At 38.6% G+C, this 20,389-nt stretch overlaps 1 protein-coding gene across 1 annotated transcript in view; it reads left to right on the forward strand.

Moving 5' to 3' along the window:
* Window positions 1–19,997, forward strand: part of GRXCR1 (glutaredoxin and cysteine rich domain containing 1) — a 335,749-nt gene extending 315,752 nt beyond the window's left edge. Inside the window, exons 3-4 of the mRNA XM_032633386.1 lie at window positions 8,219–8,284; window positions 19,702–19,997. Coding sequence (XP_032489277.1) covers window positions 8,219–8,284; window positions 19,702–19,881 — 246 coding nt within the window. The 3' untranslated portion in view covers window positions 19,882–19,997. The remainder of the gene's footprint in view (window positions 1–8,218; window positions 8,285–19,701) is intronic.
* Window positions 19,998–20,389: the final 392 nt, after the last annotated feature.

A 20,389-nucleotide genomic window follows, 5' to 3' on the forward strand; every position in this document is an offset into this window, starting at 1 on the left:
GCACCCAGGTGTCTCCAAGAGCATCAACTCTCAGACCTTTAGTTACATTGCTTGATGTGAGCAGAGCCTGAGTTTCTCCTGAAACATGGAATCTGCTCCCAATGTACTGATGGTGCTGGAATGATTTGGCTGAGGAGAGCAAATTTCATATATCTAGGGGTAGTGTGATAGTCCTTTCCTGGTCTGTGCATGGTATTCTAAACAGTGAACTAAGGCACCCTGCTAAGGTAAGAAAAGATCTGGGAAGCAGATGTATGATAGCTGCGCTGGTACATTCATATTCTTTGGAGTCACTGGGGTACATTTTCTTTGAAGAAAAATGAGCCACATATTCTCCTTACTGCTTAGTTCACGTACCAAATTCCCTGAGGCTTCTCCCATTTTAGCTTAGCTAACTCATAAAAGAAATAGAATGTAGCAAAAGTAAAATATTACCAGTTATTGCACTTTAGGCTTTAATGTTTTGTTTTAGTGCTTTCCTTATGTTGTTCTCATGTCTGTATTCCTGGCAAAACCACCGACAAATGAAAGAATATAACTTGCCTCATAGGGCTACATGTGTTCTCTGTAACCCTGTGTATTCATTCATTGTACTTTGTTAATTTATCAAGTTGACATTCCCGATGGTGATTAACATGATCTGAGTTATGTAAAATAAACTGAAGTAAATGAAACCCAGAACTAAAGGCTCCTGTACATCTCTGCCTGACTTGCCTACCCTTAGAAACCTCACTTAATCTTCAAGGTCCAGATCAAATGCTACCAACATCAGAAAGTCTTTTCCATAAGCAGATCTTTTTTCCTCCCTGCTGTGATCTCCTGGCTCATCTTTTCTGCATCATTAACATTTGGCAGTTATTTCCCATTCTACATTGTGGGTTACTTGGTTGTGTGTTTACATAAAAAAATTGTAATCTCCTAACACTAGGGCCTTTTTATTTTTTAAACTAGTCTTTGTGTTTTCCACCCTACCCAGCACAAAGAGAAATCCAAGAAGTATTTTTTATGTGATGGTATTTCTATTTGTCTTATTGATTGATCAAAAATGGATTCCACGCCTATTTGCCAGGGATATGATGTGAAAAAGGCAGATGTGGTCTCTGCCTTTGATTAGAAATAATAACTTTGGGGAAATGAGCTGCTGACTGGAGTGGTGAGCAGCCTTGCTGAGCGTCAGAAGAGTGACCTAATACAGCTAATCTGCAAGGACTGGAAAGTGAATTACAACAGGAGAAAATCAGACTTCTATGCAGTGGATGCTTGATGCATTTTTATAAGCCTAAGCCGTGTGGCTGACAGGGTCTTGGTGCTTCGGCCAGATGTCAGGCCTGAGTCTCTGAGGTGGGAGAGCCGGGTTTAGGACATTGGCCCACCAGAGACCTCCCAGCCCCATGCAATATCAAATGGCAAAAGCTCACCCAGAGATCTCCATCTCAATGCTAAGACCCAGCTCCACTCAACGACCAGCAAGCTACAGTGCTGGACACCCTATGCCAAAGAACTAGCAAGACAGGAACACAACCCCATCCATTAGCAGAGAGGCTGCCTAAAATCATATTAAGTTCACAGACACCCCAAAACACACCGCCAGACGCAGTCCTGCCCACCAGAAAGACAAGATCCAGCCTCATCCACCAGAAGACAGGCACTCGTCCTCTCACCAGGAAGCCTACAAAACCCACTGAATCAACCTACCCACTGGGGGCAGACACCAAACCTGCAGCCTGTGAAAAGGAGACCCCAAACACAGTAGGCAAGCAAAATGAAAAAACAGAGAAATATACAGCAGATGAAGCAGCAAGGTAAAAATGCACCAGACCAAACAAATGAAGTGAAAATAGGCAGTCTGCCTGAAAAAGAATTCAGAATAACAATAGTAAAGAGGATCCAAAATCTTGGAAATAGAATGGAGAAAATACAAGAAACGTTAAACAAGGACCTAGAAGAACTAAAGAGCAAACAAACAATGGTGACAAATACAATAAATGAAATTTAAAATTCTCTAGAAGGAGTCAATAGCAGAATAACTGAGGCAGAAGAAACGAAAGGATAAGTGACCTGGAAGATAAAAGAGTGGAAATAACTACCACAGAGCAGAATAAAAACAAAAAATGAAAAGAATTGAGGACAGTCTCAGAGACCTTTGGGACAACATTAAACGCACCAACATTCAAATTATAGGGGTCCCAGAAGAAAAATAGAAAAACAAAGGGACTGAGAAAATATTTGAAGAGATTATAGTTGAAAACTTCCCTAACATGGGAAAGGAAATAGTCAATCAAATCCAGGAAGTGCAGAGAGTCCCATACAGGATAAATCCAGGGAGAAACATGCCAAGACACGTATTAATCAAACTGTCAAAAATTAAATACAAAGAAAAAATATTAAAAGCAGCAAAGGAAAAGCAGCAAATAACATACAAGGGAATCCCCATAAGGTTAACAGCTGATCTTTCAGCAGAAACTTTGCAAGCCTAAAGGGAGTGGCAGGACATATTTAAAGTGATGAAAGGCAAAAACCTACAACCAAGATTACCCAGCACGGACCTCATTCAGATTCGACGGAGAAATGAAAACCTTTACAGACAAGCAAAAGCTAAGAGAATTCAGCATCACCAAACCAGCTTTATAACAAATGCCAAAGGAACTTCTCTAAGCAGGAAACACAAGAGAAAGAAAAGACGTACAATAACAAACCCAAAACAATTAAGAAAATGGTAATAGGAACATACATATCTATAACTACCTTAAATGTAAATGGATTAAATGCTCCAACCAAAAGACATAGACTGGCTGAATGGATACAAAAACAAGACCCATATATATGCTGTCTACAAGAGATCCACTTCAGACCTAGGGACACATACAGACTGAAAGTGAAGGGATGGAAAAAGATATTGCATGCAAATGGAAATCAAAAGAGAGCTGGAGTAGCAGTTCTCATATCAGACAAAATAGACTTTAAAATAAAGACTATTACAAGAGACAAAGAAGGACACTACATAATGATCAAGGGATCAATCCAAGAAGAAGATATAACAATTGTAAATATTTATGCACCCAACATAGGAGCACCTCAATACATAAGGCAAATGCTAACAGCCATGAAAAGGGAAATTGACAGTAACTCAGTAATAGTAGGTGACTTTAACATCCCACTTTCACCACTGGACAGGTCATCCAAAATGAAAATAAATAAGGAAACACAAGGTTTAAATGACACATTAAACAAGATGAACTTAATTGATATCTATAGGACATTCCATCCAAAAACAACAGAATACACTTTCTTCTCAAGTGCTCATGGAACATTCTCCAGGATAGATCATATCTGGGGCACAAATCAAGACTTAGTATATTTAAGAAAATTGAAATTGTATCCAGTATCTTTTCTGTCCACAATACTATAAGACTAGATATCAATTACAGGGAAAAAATCTGTAAAGAATAGAAACACATGGAGGCTAAACAATACACTACTAAAGAACAAAGAGGTCACTGAAGAAATCAAAGGGGAAATGAAAAAATACCTGGAAACAAATGACAATGAAAACACAATGACCCAAAACCTATGGGATGCAGCAAAAACAGTTCTAAGAGGGAAGTTCATAGCGATACAATCCTACATCAAGAAACAAGAAAAATCTCAAATAAGTCACCTAACCTTAAACCTAAAGCAATTAGAGAAAGAAGAATAAAAAACCCTAAGTTAGCAGAAAGAAAGAAATCATAAATATCAGATCAGAAATAAATGAAAAAGAAATGAAGGAAACGATAGCAAAGATCAATAAAACTAAAAGCTGGTTCTTTGAGAAGATAAACAAAATTGATAAACCATTAGCCAGACTCATCAAGAAAATAAACGAGAAGACTCAAATCAATAGAATTAGGAATGGAAAAGAAAAAGTACCAAGTGACACTGCAGAAATACAAAGGATCATGAGAGATTACTACAAGCAACTATATGCTGATAAAAGGGACAATCTGGAAGAAATGGACAAATTCTTAGACAAGCACAACCTTCCGAGGCTGAACCAGGAAGAAATAGAAAATATAAACAGACCAATCACAGGCACTAAAATTGAAACTGTGGTTTAAAATCTTCCAACAAACAAAAGCCCTGGACCAGATGGCCTCACAGGAAAATTCTATCAAACATTTAGAGAAGATCTAACACCTATCCTTCTCAAAGTCTTTCAAAATATAGTAGAGGGAGGAACACTCCCAAGTTCATTCTACGTGGCCACCATCACCCTGATACCAAAACCAAACAAAGATGTCAGAAAGAAAGAATACTAGAGCCCAGTGTCACTGATGAACATAGATGCAAAACTCCTCAACAGAATACTAGGAAACAGATTCCCACAGCACATTAAAAGCACATACACCATGATTAAGTGAGGTTTATCCCAGGAATGCAAGGATTCTTCAATATACGCAAATCAATCAATGTGATAAACCATATTAACAAATTGAAGGAGAAAAACCACATGATCATCTCAATAGATACAGAAAAAGCTTTCAACAAAATTCAACACCCATTTATAATAAAAACCCTCCAGAAAGTAGGCATAGGGGGAACTTACCTCAATGTAATAAAGGCCATATATGACAAACCCACAGCCAACATCGTTCTCAATGGTGAAAAACTGAAACCATTTCCACTAAGATCAGGAAAAAGACAAGGTTGTCCACTTTCACCACTTTATTCAACATAGTTTTGGAAGTTTTAGCCACAGCAATCAGAGAAGTAAAAGAAATAGAAGGAATCCATATCAGAAAAGAAGAAGTAAAACTGTCAGTTTGCAGATGACATGATACTATACATAGAGAATCCTAAAGATGCTACCAGAAAACTACTAGAGCTAATCAATGAATTTAGTAAAGTAACAGGATACATAATTAATGCAGAGAAATCTCTTGCATTCCTATGCACTAATGATGAAAAATATGAAAGAGAAATTGAGGAAACACTCCCATTTACAATTGCAACAAAAATAATAAAATACCTAGGAATAAACCTACCTAAGGAGACAAAAATCCTGTATGCAGAAAATTATGAGACACTGATGAAAGAAATTAAAGATGATACAACAGATGGAGAGATGTGCCATGTTCTTGGATTGGAAGAAGCAACATTGTGAAAATGACTATACTACCCAAAGCAATCTACAGATTCAATGCAATCTCTATCAGACTACCAGTGGCATTTTTCACAGAACGAGAACAAAAAATTTCACAATTTATATGGAAACATAAAAGACCCTGAATAGCCAAAGCAATTACTGAGAAAGAAAAACAGAGCTGGAGTAATCAGGCTCCCAGACTTCAGACTATACTACCAAGCTACAGTAATCAAGACAGTATGATACTGGCACAGAAACAGAAATATAGATCAATGGAACAGGATAGAAAGCCCAGAGATAAACCCATGCACCTGTAGTCCACCTAATTTACAAGAAAGGAGGCAAGAACGTACAATGGAGAAACGACACCCTCTTCAATAAGTGGTGCTGGGAAAACTGGACAGCTACATGTAAAAGAATGAAATTAGAACACTCCCTAACACCATACACAAAAATAAACTCAAAATGGATTAAAGACCTAAATGTAAGGCCAGACACTATAAAACTCTTAGAGGAAAACTTAGGAAGAACACTCTATGACATAAATCACAGCAAGATCCTTTTTGACCCACCTCCTAGAGTGATGCAAATACAAACAAAAATAAACAAATGGGACCTAATGAAACTTAAAAGTTTGCACAGCGAAGGAAAGCACAAACAAGACGAAAAGACAACCCTCAGAATGGGAGAAAATATTTGCAAACAGAGCAACTGACAAAGGATTAATCTCCAAAATATACAAGCAGCTTATGCCGCTCAATATCAGAAAAACAAACAATCCAATCCAAAAATGGGCAGAAGGCCTAAATAGACATTTCTCCAAAGAAGATATACAGATTGCTAACAATCACATGAAAGGATGCTCAACATCACTAATCATTAGAGAAATGCAAATCAAAACTACAATGAGGTATCACCTCACACCAGTCAGAATGGCCATCATCAAAAAATCTACAAACAATAAATGCTGGAGAGGGTGTGGAGAAAAGGGAACCCTCCTGCACTGTTGGTTGGAATGTAAATTGATACAGCCACTATGGAGAACAGTATGGAGGTTCCTTAAAAAACTGAAAATAGAACTACCATACGACCCAGCATTCCCACTGGTGGGCATATACCCCGAGAAAACCAAAATTCAAAAAGAGTCATGTACCACAATGTTCATTGCAGCTCTATTTACAATAGCCAGCACATGGAAGCAACCTAAGTGTCATCGACAGATGAATGGATAAAGAAGATGTGGCACATATATACAATGGAATATTACTCAGCCATAAAAAGAAACAGAATTGATTTATTTGTAGTGAGGTGGTTGGACCTAGAGTCTGTCATACAGAGTGAATTAAGTCAGAAAGAGGAAAACAAATACTGCCACACATATATATGGCATCTAAAAAAAAAAGTTTCTGAAGAACCTAGGGGCAGGACAGGAGTAAAGGCGCAGACGTAGAGAATGGACTTGAGCACTCGGGGAGGGGGAAGGGTAAGCTGGGACGAAGTGAGAGAGTGGCATGGACATATATACACTACCAAATGTAAAATAGATAGCTAGTAGGAAGCAGCTGCATAACACAGAGAGATTAGCTCGGTGCTTTGTGACCACCTAGAGGGGTGAGATAGAGAGGGTGGGAGGGAGACGCAAGAGGGAGGAGATATGGGGATATATGTATATGTATAAGCTGATTCACTTTGTTATACAGTAGAAACCTACATACCACTGTAAAGCAATTATACCTCAATAAAGATGTTATAGAAAAAAAAAAAAGAACCAGACCATGCTGGCACCCTAATCTTGGCCTTCCCGCCTCTAGAACTATGAAAGTTTTTCTGTTTTCTTTTAAAATAATTTAAAAAAGGGAAGAATAACTTCTTCCTTCTATGGCCTCTATGGCTGCATGTTGAGAAGTAGAGTGGGAGAAGGTTAAGAAGAGGCTGGAAAGGAAAGGAAAATGGGGTAGTTCAAAGAAACATGATTAGTTTGTTGGAAAGTGCATATATCATCCCAGTTCTCATTTTCACAGTAAAGTTTTTTTTTAAACATCTTTATTGAAGTATAATTGCATTAGAATGGTGTGTTAGTTTCTGCTTTATAACAAAGTGAATCAGCTATGCATATACATATATCCCCATATCTCCTCCCTCTTGCGTTTTTAGGTAAAGTTATCTTTTTTTTTTTTTTTCGGTACGCGGCCCTCTCACTGCTGTGACCTCTCCCGTTGAGTAGCACAGGCTCCGGACGCGCAGGCTCAGCAGCCATGTCTCACGGGCCCAGCCGCTCCGCAGCATGTGGGATCTTCCCAGACCGGGGCATGAACCCGCGTTCCCTGCATTGGCAGGCGGACTCTCAACCACTGCGCCACCAGGGAAGCCCAGGTTCTCATTTTTAAGTAGAGTTTTACTCCATTGACTCGAGTAATTCCCCTGTCTGTGTTCAAATTCCCACTCTGCTTTCTCTCTGGGTGACCTTGCAGTTGTTATTTAATCTCACAGAGGCTCAATTTCTACCATTAAGTGAGCCTAGCACATCAGATTAGATGATGTTGGACGCCTGGCTCCTAATATGTGCTTAATTACTGTGGGTAGTTATTAATTTTATTATTATTATCATTATTATTAGCTGCTGTTATCTTAATAGCATTAAGGAGGGCATGTCCTTATGGACATAGATTCTAAGGATTCTGAGTGGGGCATGTCCAGGACTGCCTGGAATAGGGCAGAGGCAGCCCAGGCTGGGGATTTGCTCAGAGGCTTCCTTTCCCAGGTGGCTAGCTTAGGCTCCCTGAACAGCTCTGAAAGGTGTGCTGGAACCTTCCATCTCTGGACTTCGTCTGACAGGCATGGATGGACTTCCCAGTACTCACCTTCTGCTGGCAGTCCTCCTTTTGCCCACAATTAGCCTTACTAGATGGGAGAGGACGTGAAGGAGAGAGAAATTTCCTCTCCTCTTTGGCCTCCTGGTTCTGAGTTTACTTAGATCTGAAGGGAAAAATCCTGTTCAGTATTTTGTGAGTTAAACTTTCCTGGCTAGAACTTTGTTTTCTCAAATACTAACAAAATGGATTTTCTTTCTCCCCTACCCTCTCTTGTTAATAGGGTGCTGAGAAAATTTTGTCAATGAATGAATCAGGAGAACTGCAAGACCTCTTAACCAAAATTGAGGTAATTGTACTTTTAGCAACTTATTTTTAGTAATCAAAACATTCAACACACTCTGATTGTAATTGACTTTTCCTAATTGAATTTTTCTCTGTGTTCTTACAAATATGTAACAGGATACATGTGGCGGTTTTAATTTACTACCACCTACAGTGAGGTTTCCTCCAGCTAGAGTGACTTTAGTGTTAGTGTCTAACAACCTCGTAGTATTAGGTGAAAATTCCAGTCGGCTTTATTAGAGCCTAATTCTCTGTTATAGAGATGTTGATGAGGTGTTTCATGTCAGGCCATTATCTTGAAGCACATATAAAATTTTTTATTTAAATTATTTTATTTTTCCTACAGACCAGCTCATCATTTCTAAAGATTAGAGAAAAAATTATTTCTCCAAAAGTGCACCTTTTAATTTTGATCCTATATTTATAATGACAATATCTGAGAAATACTTATTCAAATATATGATGTATCAAATGAATATGCAACCAGGAAGCCCTTAATACCTCTCTGCTCCAGTATTTTATCAGCCTACTTCTCTCTGTATGTAGGGTAAAATATATATATATATATATATATATATATATTATAGTCTAAACTGGGACACCTTGAGAGTGAAAAGGGTGCATTAATAATTATTCTGCGGCAGTGAACCTGAACCCAGACTTTCCCAGGGGAACTATGCAATATGGTTACACGGTATCTATTGTGCCACGCCAGCTCTTTTTGGTCCAGTCTCCTTTGCTGACCTCGTTTCTGATTCTCTACCATTCCTTCCACTTCATGTTTTTTTACCACCATTCTTTTGTGCAAGCCTGCTATTGTTCCATTTCCTCATTCCCTTTCACCATCTTCAAGGCCCATCTGCAGTATCACCTCTTCCCCACATCATTCCTGATCTCTCACACCTTTGCATTCCTGTATCCCTCTTTTTCTTAGGTGCTTATCAAAGTCTTTTAATTTTTGTATTACTTGTCTTTGGGCATTTAATTCATGTCCCAAATGAACTATATACTAATTGGTGTTAGGAATCATGTTTTATTCGTATAGTAATTTTACCGAGAAAGACAAACACAATGAGGGTGTGTACTTGATATTCTAAAATTCCTCTCAGCTCTAAAATCTGTATGGGTGGGTTCATTTCTTTCCTTTTGTCCCTGTACTCTACTCCAACTCCATGAAACCATCAATTTGGGTTTATATGTATGTTTTATTTAAGTGATTTAACTTGGTTAATATGTATTATTATTTTCTCTGCACATTTTTACTCTTACAAATGATGTCATGTAATGTACCTAATTGTGTTTCAAATTATTTTCTTAGGCACTATGCTTTTAAGAACGATCTGTATTGCTATGCGAACCTTTAATCCATTTCTTCTAACTGCTGTGTACTTTCCCACAACAGCACTGTTGAATAGAACTTCCTTTGGAAGTTTTATATCTGGAACTGTTTTATATCTGTACTATCCAAAACAGTAGTCACTGGCTGCATGTGGCTATTGAGCGCTTAGAAGGTAGCTAGTGTGACTGAAGAACCGAATTTTTAATTTTATTTAACTTTACTTGATTTAAGTTTAAATTCAAGTCAAGTAAAATTAAATACAAATTTTAAAATAAATAAAATAATTAACCATATCTGACTGATGGCTCCTATTTTGGACAATGCAGCTGCATGGAGCCCACCCAGTATTTTTTATCTACTCATTTTTTCCACTGATGTCCTCTAACTTCTCCCTCAAACAAACAGTGCTGCAAGGAGCAACCTTGACCATGTTTGCTTGTGGATTTCTCTGAGAGTAGGAATCGCTGGGTAATAGCTTATGCATATCCCCAGTTTTTCAGGTAGTGCCAGATGGCTCTCCATGATGCTTGCAGCATCCAACACTCCCTCCTGTGGAGAAAGAGGTTTCGTATGTTCCCACATTCCTGGCAATGTTTTACATTGTTCTCCAATTTTCTGTTCTCTAATTTTTGCCAGGGTCGTAGGTATAGAGAGATATTGCCTTATTTTAATTAATGTTTTTCTGATAACCATTGAGTTTGGGCATTTCCTTGTATGCTTGTTAAACTTTTAAGTTTCTTCTTCTGTAAGTTGTGTATTCTTATCCTTGCCCATGAAAAGTGTTGGAATTGTCTTTTTTGTTGTTGTTGATTCTCAGAAGATCCTTCTATATTCTAGATATTAGCTTTTTTTTTTTTTTTTTTTTTTTGTGGTACGTGGGCCTCTCACTGTTGTGGCCTCTCCCGTTGCAGAGCACAGGCTCCAGACACGCAGGCTCAGCGGCCATGGCCATGGGCCTAGCCACTCCGTGGCATGTGGGGTCCTCCCGGACCGGGGCACGAACCCGTGTCCCCTGCGTTGGCAGGCAGACTCTCAACCGCTGCGCCACCAGGGAAGCCCCCGTGCCAATTTTTTATTACAGTAAATCCCCATATGTACCTGGGTCTTTGTCTGAGCTTTCTGATCCATTCCATTGCTCTATTTGTTCCTATTGTATCAATATCCTACTGTTGTTATTTCTGTGATTTAAAAGCATCTTTTAGAGTCTTATAAAGTGAATGTCCCTCATTACTCTTCTTTTTAAAGGTTGACGATTGACTTAGCTATTCATGGACTTTATTCTTTTGAGTCTATAATTTCTTAATTCTGCAACTTGATTAACACCACCATGCTATATATTAACATAACCTCTCTCTTTCTCTCAGTTCAAAGAATTTTGAAAGAGGATTTTATGCTCTTCATTAAGTCTGTCTCAATTCTACAGATGACATAAATAAGCCAGAAACATTTAAAACTATTCTTAATGTTGAAATATGTACAATAGTACGGTACTGGCTTCTACCGTTCATAGGATTTATAAGGTGTTATATAACTCTGTTGGGCTGCTTTGTCCATATAACAAAACTGGCAGAGAATTTGCAGCCATCCAGAAAGTCCTGAACTCTGCCTGTGAGGGGCCTGGGGTTTAAGGCAAACTCACCCAGGCAAAGAGACTGGCCTTGGAGAAGCAGTTGGAAGAACCAGAAAAAATGGATAAAGGACAAGATTCAGATCCAAACCCATTCCATTCTTCTGGTTGGCTTTTGGCAATGAAACAGGAGTTTAATATTCCTGAGGTAGGAAACATTGGAGTCCTTACTAAGTAGCAATATTCTTGGTATTATACGTACTAAATTATTGAAACCTTACAATAACTCTGCAAGGTGGGTTCTATTATTATCCTTGTTTTACAGACAAGAGAATGGAGGCACAGAGGATTAAATCACTTGCTCCAGACCTTACAAATAGTGTTTGATTCATGATTTTTTTTTTTTTTTTTTTTTTTTTTTTTTTGCGATACGCGGGCCTCTCACTGCTGTGGCCTCTCCCGTTGTGGAGCACAGGCTCCGGACGCGCAGGCTCAGCGGCCATGGCTCACGGGCCCAGCCGCTGCCGCGGCATGTGGGATCTTCCCGGACCGGGACACGAACCCATGTCCCCTGCATCGGCAGGCGGACTCCCAACCACTGCGCCACCAGGGAAGCCCTGATTCATGATTTTAATGAGCCTGACTCCATAATCTTAACCATGAATCTATGCGGCCATCACTCTCAAATTAAGTATCATATAGGTATCTGGGAAATCTGATCAAATGTGGCAGGACCCAAGGCCCAGATGAGAAGTTTACTGGGAGGTAGGCAGAGTACTAGGTCCAGGAAACAGACTGAATTTTAACACTTGGATCTTATGCTAGTGTGGCATTGTGGAAGAGGGGGAAATTAGCAATAACTTCGGAGAGAAACCAGACAGCTCCTACTAAGTTCTAACTTGCTGTTACTTGGGTGCTGCATAATTCATCACCCTGGTCTTTGTAATTCAGGCCCCAGTTTTCAGCAGTTACCCCAGCAATGAAGAGGAAAGAGGCTTAGCATCTGCAGCTGGGTCATCAGAAACGGTGTCAGCAAATCAAATTTCAAGTTTTCTGGCCCAAGAATTCTAGCATACTTCCCATCTAAGTGAAAATTGCTCGGGGAACCTGAGGAGGCCTGATTCGCTGATGAAGACTTGTCAGTGGCCTCAAACATGAGGAGCTGGCTAAAGACAGCAGAAGCAAGTGAAATATGTCAATAGCTGGTATGAGACTTGGATTTAATAAGGCTACCTGTACCAGTGCATGTTCTGCTCCTTGGACAGTTTGCGGGGGATCTTCCCAGTAACATATGAGCTCCACGTGGACACAGATTCTTGTCTATTTTGTTCTGTTCTTTACCTCTAGCACCTAGAACAGGAATTGGAAAATAATGGGCACCCAATAATTATTTGTTGAGTGAATAGATGAATGAATCCTCTTTCACCCAAGGTTTTTTTTTTTGTCTGTTTTGTTTTTTTGTTTGTTTTTGAGAAGGCAAAGCAGTTAATCAATGAAAAAGAAGAGAAAAAGAATTATTTTATGTAAGAGAACTCTTGGGTGAAAAAGATGAATAAAAACACTATTTGGGGGGTAAAATTTATTTATATATTTATGTATTTACTCATATTAATAAACAGGCTAAAGATCAAAAGCAAAGAGATGTCTAAGGATTTCCCCCAAACAATAACCGAGATGGATAGCTGGTCCTGATGTTTCCCACACAGAGGAAGTCAGGGCATCCCTGAGATGATTAGCAATCACCTTGTTATGGCAGGTACTGGATTAAATATCTCAGATGGTAGAGAAGCTCTAAGTAAGCTGCTGCCTTGCTGTTTTTTTAAAAGATATGAGCAAACCTTTTGTTGTCATTGCTGGTGAGATTGCCAACATAGTGTCCACTTTTGTACATTTTTCCTTGTAAAGCCTGATTTGTTATTTATGAAGAACAGAGGTAAGATTCCCAGCTATACACTGAGGATGCTGGAAATGGCACAGGCTGTCTGTACAAGGCATTCGAGCTATCAAAGACTGGCCTGACCCTCCCTGGAGAAGCCATTCTGGGTGATGTTGCTTCTCCGTGGGGTGGGTGGCCGCAGCATGTTCAGAGACTACAGCAGCAGAGTACCACCTACTCACCTGGGAAATCAGGCCAAGTGCTCTGGCTGCCTCTCTCTGGAATTGGAACATCTTTTTAAGTAGGGTTGTGGCAGTACATCCCATTGGGTCAAGAATCAGACTCATACATCTGGCTTATGCATTCGGGAATATAAGCAACAAATTTCCTCCGTGTCAGCATTTTGTTCAGGGGCTTCTTTCCCAGCTCTGCAAATTGAGAATGCTAGGAACTCTAATTATCAGGAACGATTCTGTTTATTAAGAGCTAGGTCAGACAGAGAGTCGTTTATTAGGCACTTAACAAGAATTTGCTGAATTAAATTATTGAATATAGTTTAAAACAAAATACATAGAAAAAGGTGAGTCATCCAGAGATGATTATATGCCAAGTGTTCATTCTTTGATAATCTGTTACATGGAGTGAGTCTGCTTCATAGACAAGCTGGATGATGGGGTTTATGGTCATGGAGACTCAGATAAATTGCATCCTCTTTGGTAAAATACTTAAGAGATTTTCTAGCTCTCCTAAAATAAGGTTAGATGATCTGAGTTCAGAAATAAGAAGTGCATTCATTTCTTGATCTTGAAGAAAACACTGAAGACCCTTGATCTTAGCATCCTGTTCCTATGTTATATAACAGCAAAAACTCTTTATATTTATGAAATTTGAGTTTGTGCTACAAAGGAAACCCATTTGACAGTCATTCATGAACTCCCCCCTTGTCCCCTTGGTCCTTTGTTAGAGACTAGGGAATGCTTGGGGGCTTCAGTTCAGATGACTGCAGTATGGAGTGGATGTATTCGAAAACCACAAATAAATTTCCTAAAATAAAATTAATATATGAATACAAAAAGCTACATCATCATTTTTAAATGGAATCACAAATAGACCAAGGCCATCCTCAAATAATGTCATCAGAATCTCTGCAACACTATGATGAGATCTGCCTTTTACTCAAAGGGTTGTTGAGAAGATTTAATGAGTGAATCATGTAAAGTGAATAGAACATTGCCTGGTACGTAGTAACCACTCAATAAGATTAGTCATTATTAATCATTATTTCACTAATAAATCCTTATTTGTAGCTGAGAGCTACTACTAAGAGAACAGGGAGGTCTTTGGTTCACTGCTATATCCCCTACACCTTGCACAGTTCCTGGCAATGTGGACTAATTTGTGGAATGAGACCACTGAGTTTTATATTTTTAAATTCCCTTGCCAAGAATATATGAACAGAAAGAGGTAAAAGGGAGGATGATTTTGCACTCCTTTTTTCTTGAATTCCATCCCCAAGGGACATGCCTCTACCCAAACCACTATTCAGAAAAGGGGCACTCTGTAGATTTAGTTCTCTTACTGGGTGCTATTCTCAGCCAAGTCTGCCTGGTTTCAAGCTTTGCTGGGCTCCAGGACACTGAAGAGCTACCCTAGATTTCTTAATTGCTTGAAGGTCAAAGTGTCTCTTGTTAACCTCTTCATTGAAAGTGGAAGTCTGTTTTGTTACTACCAATAATGACTATTGTTAACTTCAGTTATTCCTGCTTCCTCCAACCTGGAACACTGTTCAAATTTGGGGAATTTTTTAGCTCTTTTTCCATCTTGCACTGAGGGCAAAGCTGTCTACTGAGGTATTGGACTTAGGACACAGGAACATGTAGTAGAAGCCAGCTCTTTCTCATTGTTGGAACTCTTTTAAGTTGGAACCAGAGTTCCAATATAACAGAAGCGCTCTTTGAAGGAGATGGCTAGGAATGACTGAATTATTTACTATTATTAGAAGAACAAGTGGAATAGCTTATACTGGGTGATGTAACAGGAATAAGATTTCTGGAGGCTAGTGGAACACTGGGGGAGCCTTAGTGGGTCCCCTCAAGACCCACTCCCACCCCCACCCCACTTCTGCTTCATTTGCAGCATTTATCCTTTTAACTGTTTTATGTTTTGGGAATCCCATGTACTATATTATTTGGGAAAAAATGGATGTAAGTAAAGGTTGAAAACTACTCTTAAAGAGGAAAGGGCATGCATATAGTTCTTGAAGAGAGTTCTCTAATTTCTAATTTTCAAATTCCACTGTGAGCTGAACATTTTTTTTAACTCATTAAGAGACTTTGTTTCATCATTTGTGAAATGAGATAGTCTCTATTACGTCAGGTTCGTGTGAGAATTGGGTATAGACACTACATCCTATGTAAGCTATCCCTTTTCTCTCCCAAGTGTATGGTTGAAACAGTTAATTTTTCCTGAGTGGAAGTGGCCTCAGAATCTTTCCAATACTGTGCTCCAAGACATCAGAATTTTCACGTGAACTGAAACACATTTACTCTCCCTTTCTTACAGTGGTAACACTTTAGACCAGAAGACTAAGTATAGAAGTGTTTAAATAAAATGACTCTATGAATGGTAGAAAATGGTTGTGTCATGTGACCACAAGCAATTTAACTTGAGGCAGCAGCTAATAAAAATCTCTTCAAATAAGGATTTATTAGTGAAATAATAACTAATCATGTCTTGTTAAGTAGCTACAATGTGCCAGGCAATATTCTATTCACTTTACATGAATTAACTCATTAAATTGTTGAGACAATTTAATGAGTGAATTAAAGTAGAAGACATATCTTTAAAGTAAAAGACATATCTTTAAAGTAAAAGACATATCTCATCATGGCATTGCACAGATTCTGACATTGTTTTATTTTATTTATTTATTTATTTCTTCTTATTATTCTATTACTTCCTGTTCTTGATCAGTTGAATCAACTGATTTTACCATCTTACAAATATAAAATTAACAGATGTTCTAGAATACAAAGAAATAACCATCGTAACTGAAGTGACCATCTGTAATGGTTAATGACTCTTCCATGGACTTTTCCCATTTGGAAAGCTTGAAGGCAAAGAAAGATATACTAGATCCAGTTTGTTTAAAGTATGGACTACAGCACTGAGTAATCTAATGAAAAGTTCTGTCTCTAAATTTCAAATTGACAGCCAAATTTAAACTGAGTTTGAGACAACAGAGCTTGACAATTTCTGGTATGTTCACTGTGCTGGTAAACACATGGCTGGAGATTCCTGGGGAGAAACTCTGTGACCACCAGTTTGCAAGTGATGATGTTATTTTAGAATGACCTTGGTCTATTTGTGATTCTCTCTAAAAAGAACAATACGGCTTTTAGTATTTATATATTAACTTCATTTTAGAAAATTTATTTTTTCTGAATTGTGGAGAAACTTTAAGAAAGAGCAGACTCATTATATATTTAACATTTGATATTTTGACCCTTTGAAAGTAATTTTTGTAAATCATGTTCCAGGCCCATGATATAAGATAATGTTACCAAACCAAACTTGGGTCCAGTCACCCATGCAGTAAAGCCAATCTACTGATACTGGGGTGTGGTAAAGGAAAGTACAACGTTTATCGTAAGGTGCCCAACATGGGGCCAAGCAAGGAGTATGGGCAGCTCATGCTCAAAAGATCCAAACTCCCCAGTGGCCTTCAGGGAAGGGTTTTGAAAGACAAAGTGAGGGAGAGGGTCACAGAGTGCCTGATCAGCTCGTGAACATCCTCCTGATTGGTTGGTGGTGAGGTAACAGGGTGGTATTTTGGGAGTTAACATCATCAACCTTCTGGTTCCAACCTGTCTGGAGTCTACATACTGGAGGTCAGCATGCAGTTAACTTCTTCCACCTCGTTGGCAGTGGGGGGGTCTTAGTATCTGCAAAACAACTCCAGGATATGGCTCAGGATATTATCTTTAGCCCTTGAGGAGGAACTAAAGGTCCTTGACTTTGTTTTATGGCTAGACTATTATTATTTTGTCTTGCCTAACTGTTTTCATTTGTTTCCACATTTTCTCACTTCTCTGATTAAATTTGCTCTTTGGAACTCAGGGAAGGCCTAGGAGGCTAAAGCTTTTCTCTAAACAAGAGCCAGGGGATGGGGTGGGGAGTTGTCTGTCCCCAGGATGGTTCTGCAGGGTCCTGCTCAGTTTCAGTAATTTTTAATTGTGTTGCACTGCGTTATCATTTTGGGTTCTCTGTGTTTAGAGCCTGGTGTTTGGAGTGAGTGACATAGCTGGTGAATGAACCTAGGAAGCTTCCTAGTGCTCACATGTATTCTAGCTTTGTTGTTCTTTGCTTGCCATTGCAAATATATTTTATGGGAAAACCATAGGCTATTCAAGAATTTGAAAATATTGAAACATGTTTATACTGGTTGTTAAGATATTAAAATAATTTATACTGGTTGGTAAATAGCTGCTACCCCAAGACTCCCAAGCAGCTCTCCTCTTCCCTGTCAGCAACTCCCCTGTGAGGATTGCCAGGTACAGTATAGGATGTCCACTTACATTTAAACCTGTAGTAAATTATGAATAATTTTTTTAGTTTAAGCATGTCCCATAAAATATTTGGCACATACTTATATAAAAATTTATCTGTGATCTGTCAGAAATTCAAATTAACTGGGCATCCCAATTTTTTAAATTGCAAAATCTGATGATCCCACTCTACTTGGAATCCAGTTCTATTTACAATCCAGCACTAATGGGTGAAGTCCTGGATTCAGGGCCCTATTAGTCCTTTCTGACCAGTTGGTGTTCTTTCGTACAAGTCATTAAATATTTTTAACATAATCCCTGGCATGGCTTTAATGCATGTCAATGGCCTATCTACTGTATCATATTCTTTCTAAAATTTGATAAGAATAGCATTACTTACTAATTCTCTATGTTTTGCTTTTAGACTACACTCTTTCTTCACTGTTTTTGTTTTTACTGAAAGTTTTTTTTCTAAAGACATTTTTATATCATGCAAAATTGTAAGTCTGGTACACCATTTTTTGGTCAACCTTGCACAAAGAAATGACAAAAACCCAGTTACAAAGAAACTAAGTTACTACATACAATCTAACTTTTTAGAAGAGCTTTGGGTGTCTACAAACTTGACAACATTCCTTGTCTGTGTCGTTCAGACTGGCAATCACTACTTTCCATCAAAGTAATTCTGTGTTACTAAAAATAAGATATTCCATGGATTTTGCCATCTTGATATAATAGCAAAGTCAAATGGTAACTGTAAACAAATCTTACTATATACAGAATATGCATCTCTGAAGAGTGGTCTGGGAATATATAAATTTTAAAGCAATCATATCCTTAATGTTTGTTTCCCAGAGTACATTCCACAGGGTACTGATTATGAGAAAATTATAGTTGTTTTCTGGGAAAAGGTTTCTTGCCAGGGACATGGTAGATTAAACCTAGTTAATCGGTTACCTTTTCAGTTGGATTTTTTGGAGACTTTCTTAAGTACAGGTGTGAACTTCCAGGGAAAATCTGTATGTATGTCTAAGTATGTAAGGTATGTTTGAGTGTGCTTGTGTGTGTGCGTGTGTGTGTCTGTGTCTACATTTCCCAAGCTTACTTTAGCAATTACTCTTGTCACAAAGGTGGGCTTTCAAACATTGCTGCAAATTCCTATTTTGCAAGTCAGAAGCTTGGTATTAACTCACGTTCTCTTTGTATTCATTCCGTAATCGATCCTAATCTCCCCCCAGCAAATGGATGCTGCTAGTAGACTCCAGTAAAGGTCACATGCTCAAAAAAGCAAATAGAAATACGTATGGATAATTTTCAAAATATCTTTAACATCCTTGCTAGTTAATTTCATTATACTTTCATGGGTACTTTATTTTTACTTGAGGCAGAAAGGCTGATAGCTACTGTGGGTAATTTTACAGACTTGGATAAATGTCTTAAGATTTCTATGCCTGTTTCTTTAAATATAAAATGAGGATAATGTTGCTTGAATTAGCTGCTTTACAGAAGAAGGTGTCAGTGTGTGTGAAGGGTGGGATGAGGGAAGATTCTATATAGTAATGCATTTGAAAGTGCTTTTAAAAATACAAAGCATTATTCACATGTGCAGTATGATGACGGATCTTCAGTTGACAGTGGCTCATCCACTCCAGCTTTTAGTTTACCGATTTTCCATACTCACTGTTAGTCCTACTATTCTATAAACAAAGATATAAAACTGTGATGTGATACTAAAGGGAAAGTTACAGTATTTTCCTTTAATGCAAATGACCATTTCCTGAACTGTTTGATTTGTAAATATGTGTTTTCATATGATGGATTTCTGGAAGTGTGTGCCCTTTAGCCTAAAAGGTACCAGCCCTTACACACCAAGGTTATGCTATTGATGGCCGTCAATGAGATAATGAAGGAAACTTCAGTTAGTGTATCCCCTGCGTCTATTGTATATTAATGGTAGGTGATTTCAGGTCCCCAGCCATATTATGCCGATCTTGTTTTATGACCGTCCACAGTACAGAAATACAGGAGGGCTGATGGAGTTGTCATGCTAACACATGTTCTGTCCTCTCTTGTCCCCCTGCCACCTATCCAGAGAGTGCAGCATCCACACGAGTGTCCCTCCTGTGGAGGCTTTGGCTTTCTTCCGTGCTCCATCTGCCACGGGAGCAAAATGTCAGTGTTTCGAAACTGCTTTACGGACTCTTTCAAGGCCCTGAAGTGCACGGCTTGCAACGAGAATGGCCTTCAGCGCTGTAAGAGCTGTGTTGGTTAAACAGAGCTCCCACCCATGGGGCGCCTGGTTTCATTGACTGAAAGCAATAATTTGGTTTATACTTTTTTTTAAAAAATGACTATGTTTCTGGATTAATCAATAAACTTTGTTTATTAGAATTTCCTTTGTTTGAAGCTTTTGCTGTGACCACTTTCATTGATGTTTTAAATAAATATTTATTCAACCGCTACTATGTGCCAAGCCCTGTGCTAGACCCTGGTTTCTAATTGGAATTAATGGAGGGCCTGATAAAATTCCAAGATATCCAAAGTCTGGTTCCTTATATGTGTTTGATTTTCTAAAGAAAATAAAAAATGTATCCAATGGTGTCTATTGCAATGCCACCCTATTGTTTAGGATGAGTCAATTCAGCTCTCCAGATGCATACATTTTATGTGAGCCTTAGCTGTAGGGAAGAAGAGAGCCCTGGGTAGTGGGAAAGAATATGATCTTACTTATACTTAAGGAGTAAATTATTTTTAAAGCTGTAAAGTAGTCTTGGAGCTGA

The sequence above is a fragment of the Phocoena sinus genome, chromosome 5 (genome assembly GCF_008692025.1).
Source record: "Phocoena sinus isolate mPhoSin1 chromosome 5, mPhoSin1.pri, whole genome shotgun sequence".
Classification (NCBI taxonomy): Eukaryota; Metazoa; Chordata; class Mammalia; order Artiodactyla; family Phocoenidae; genus Phocoena; species Phocoena sinus.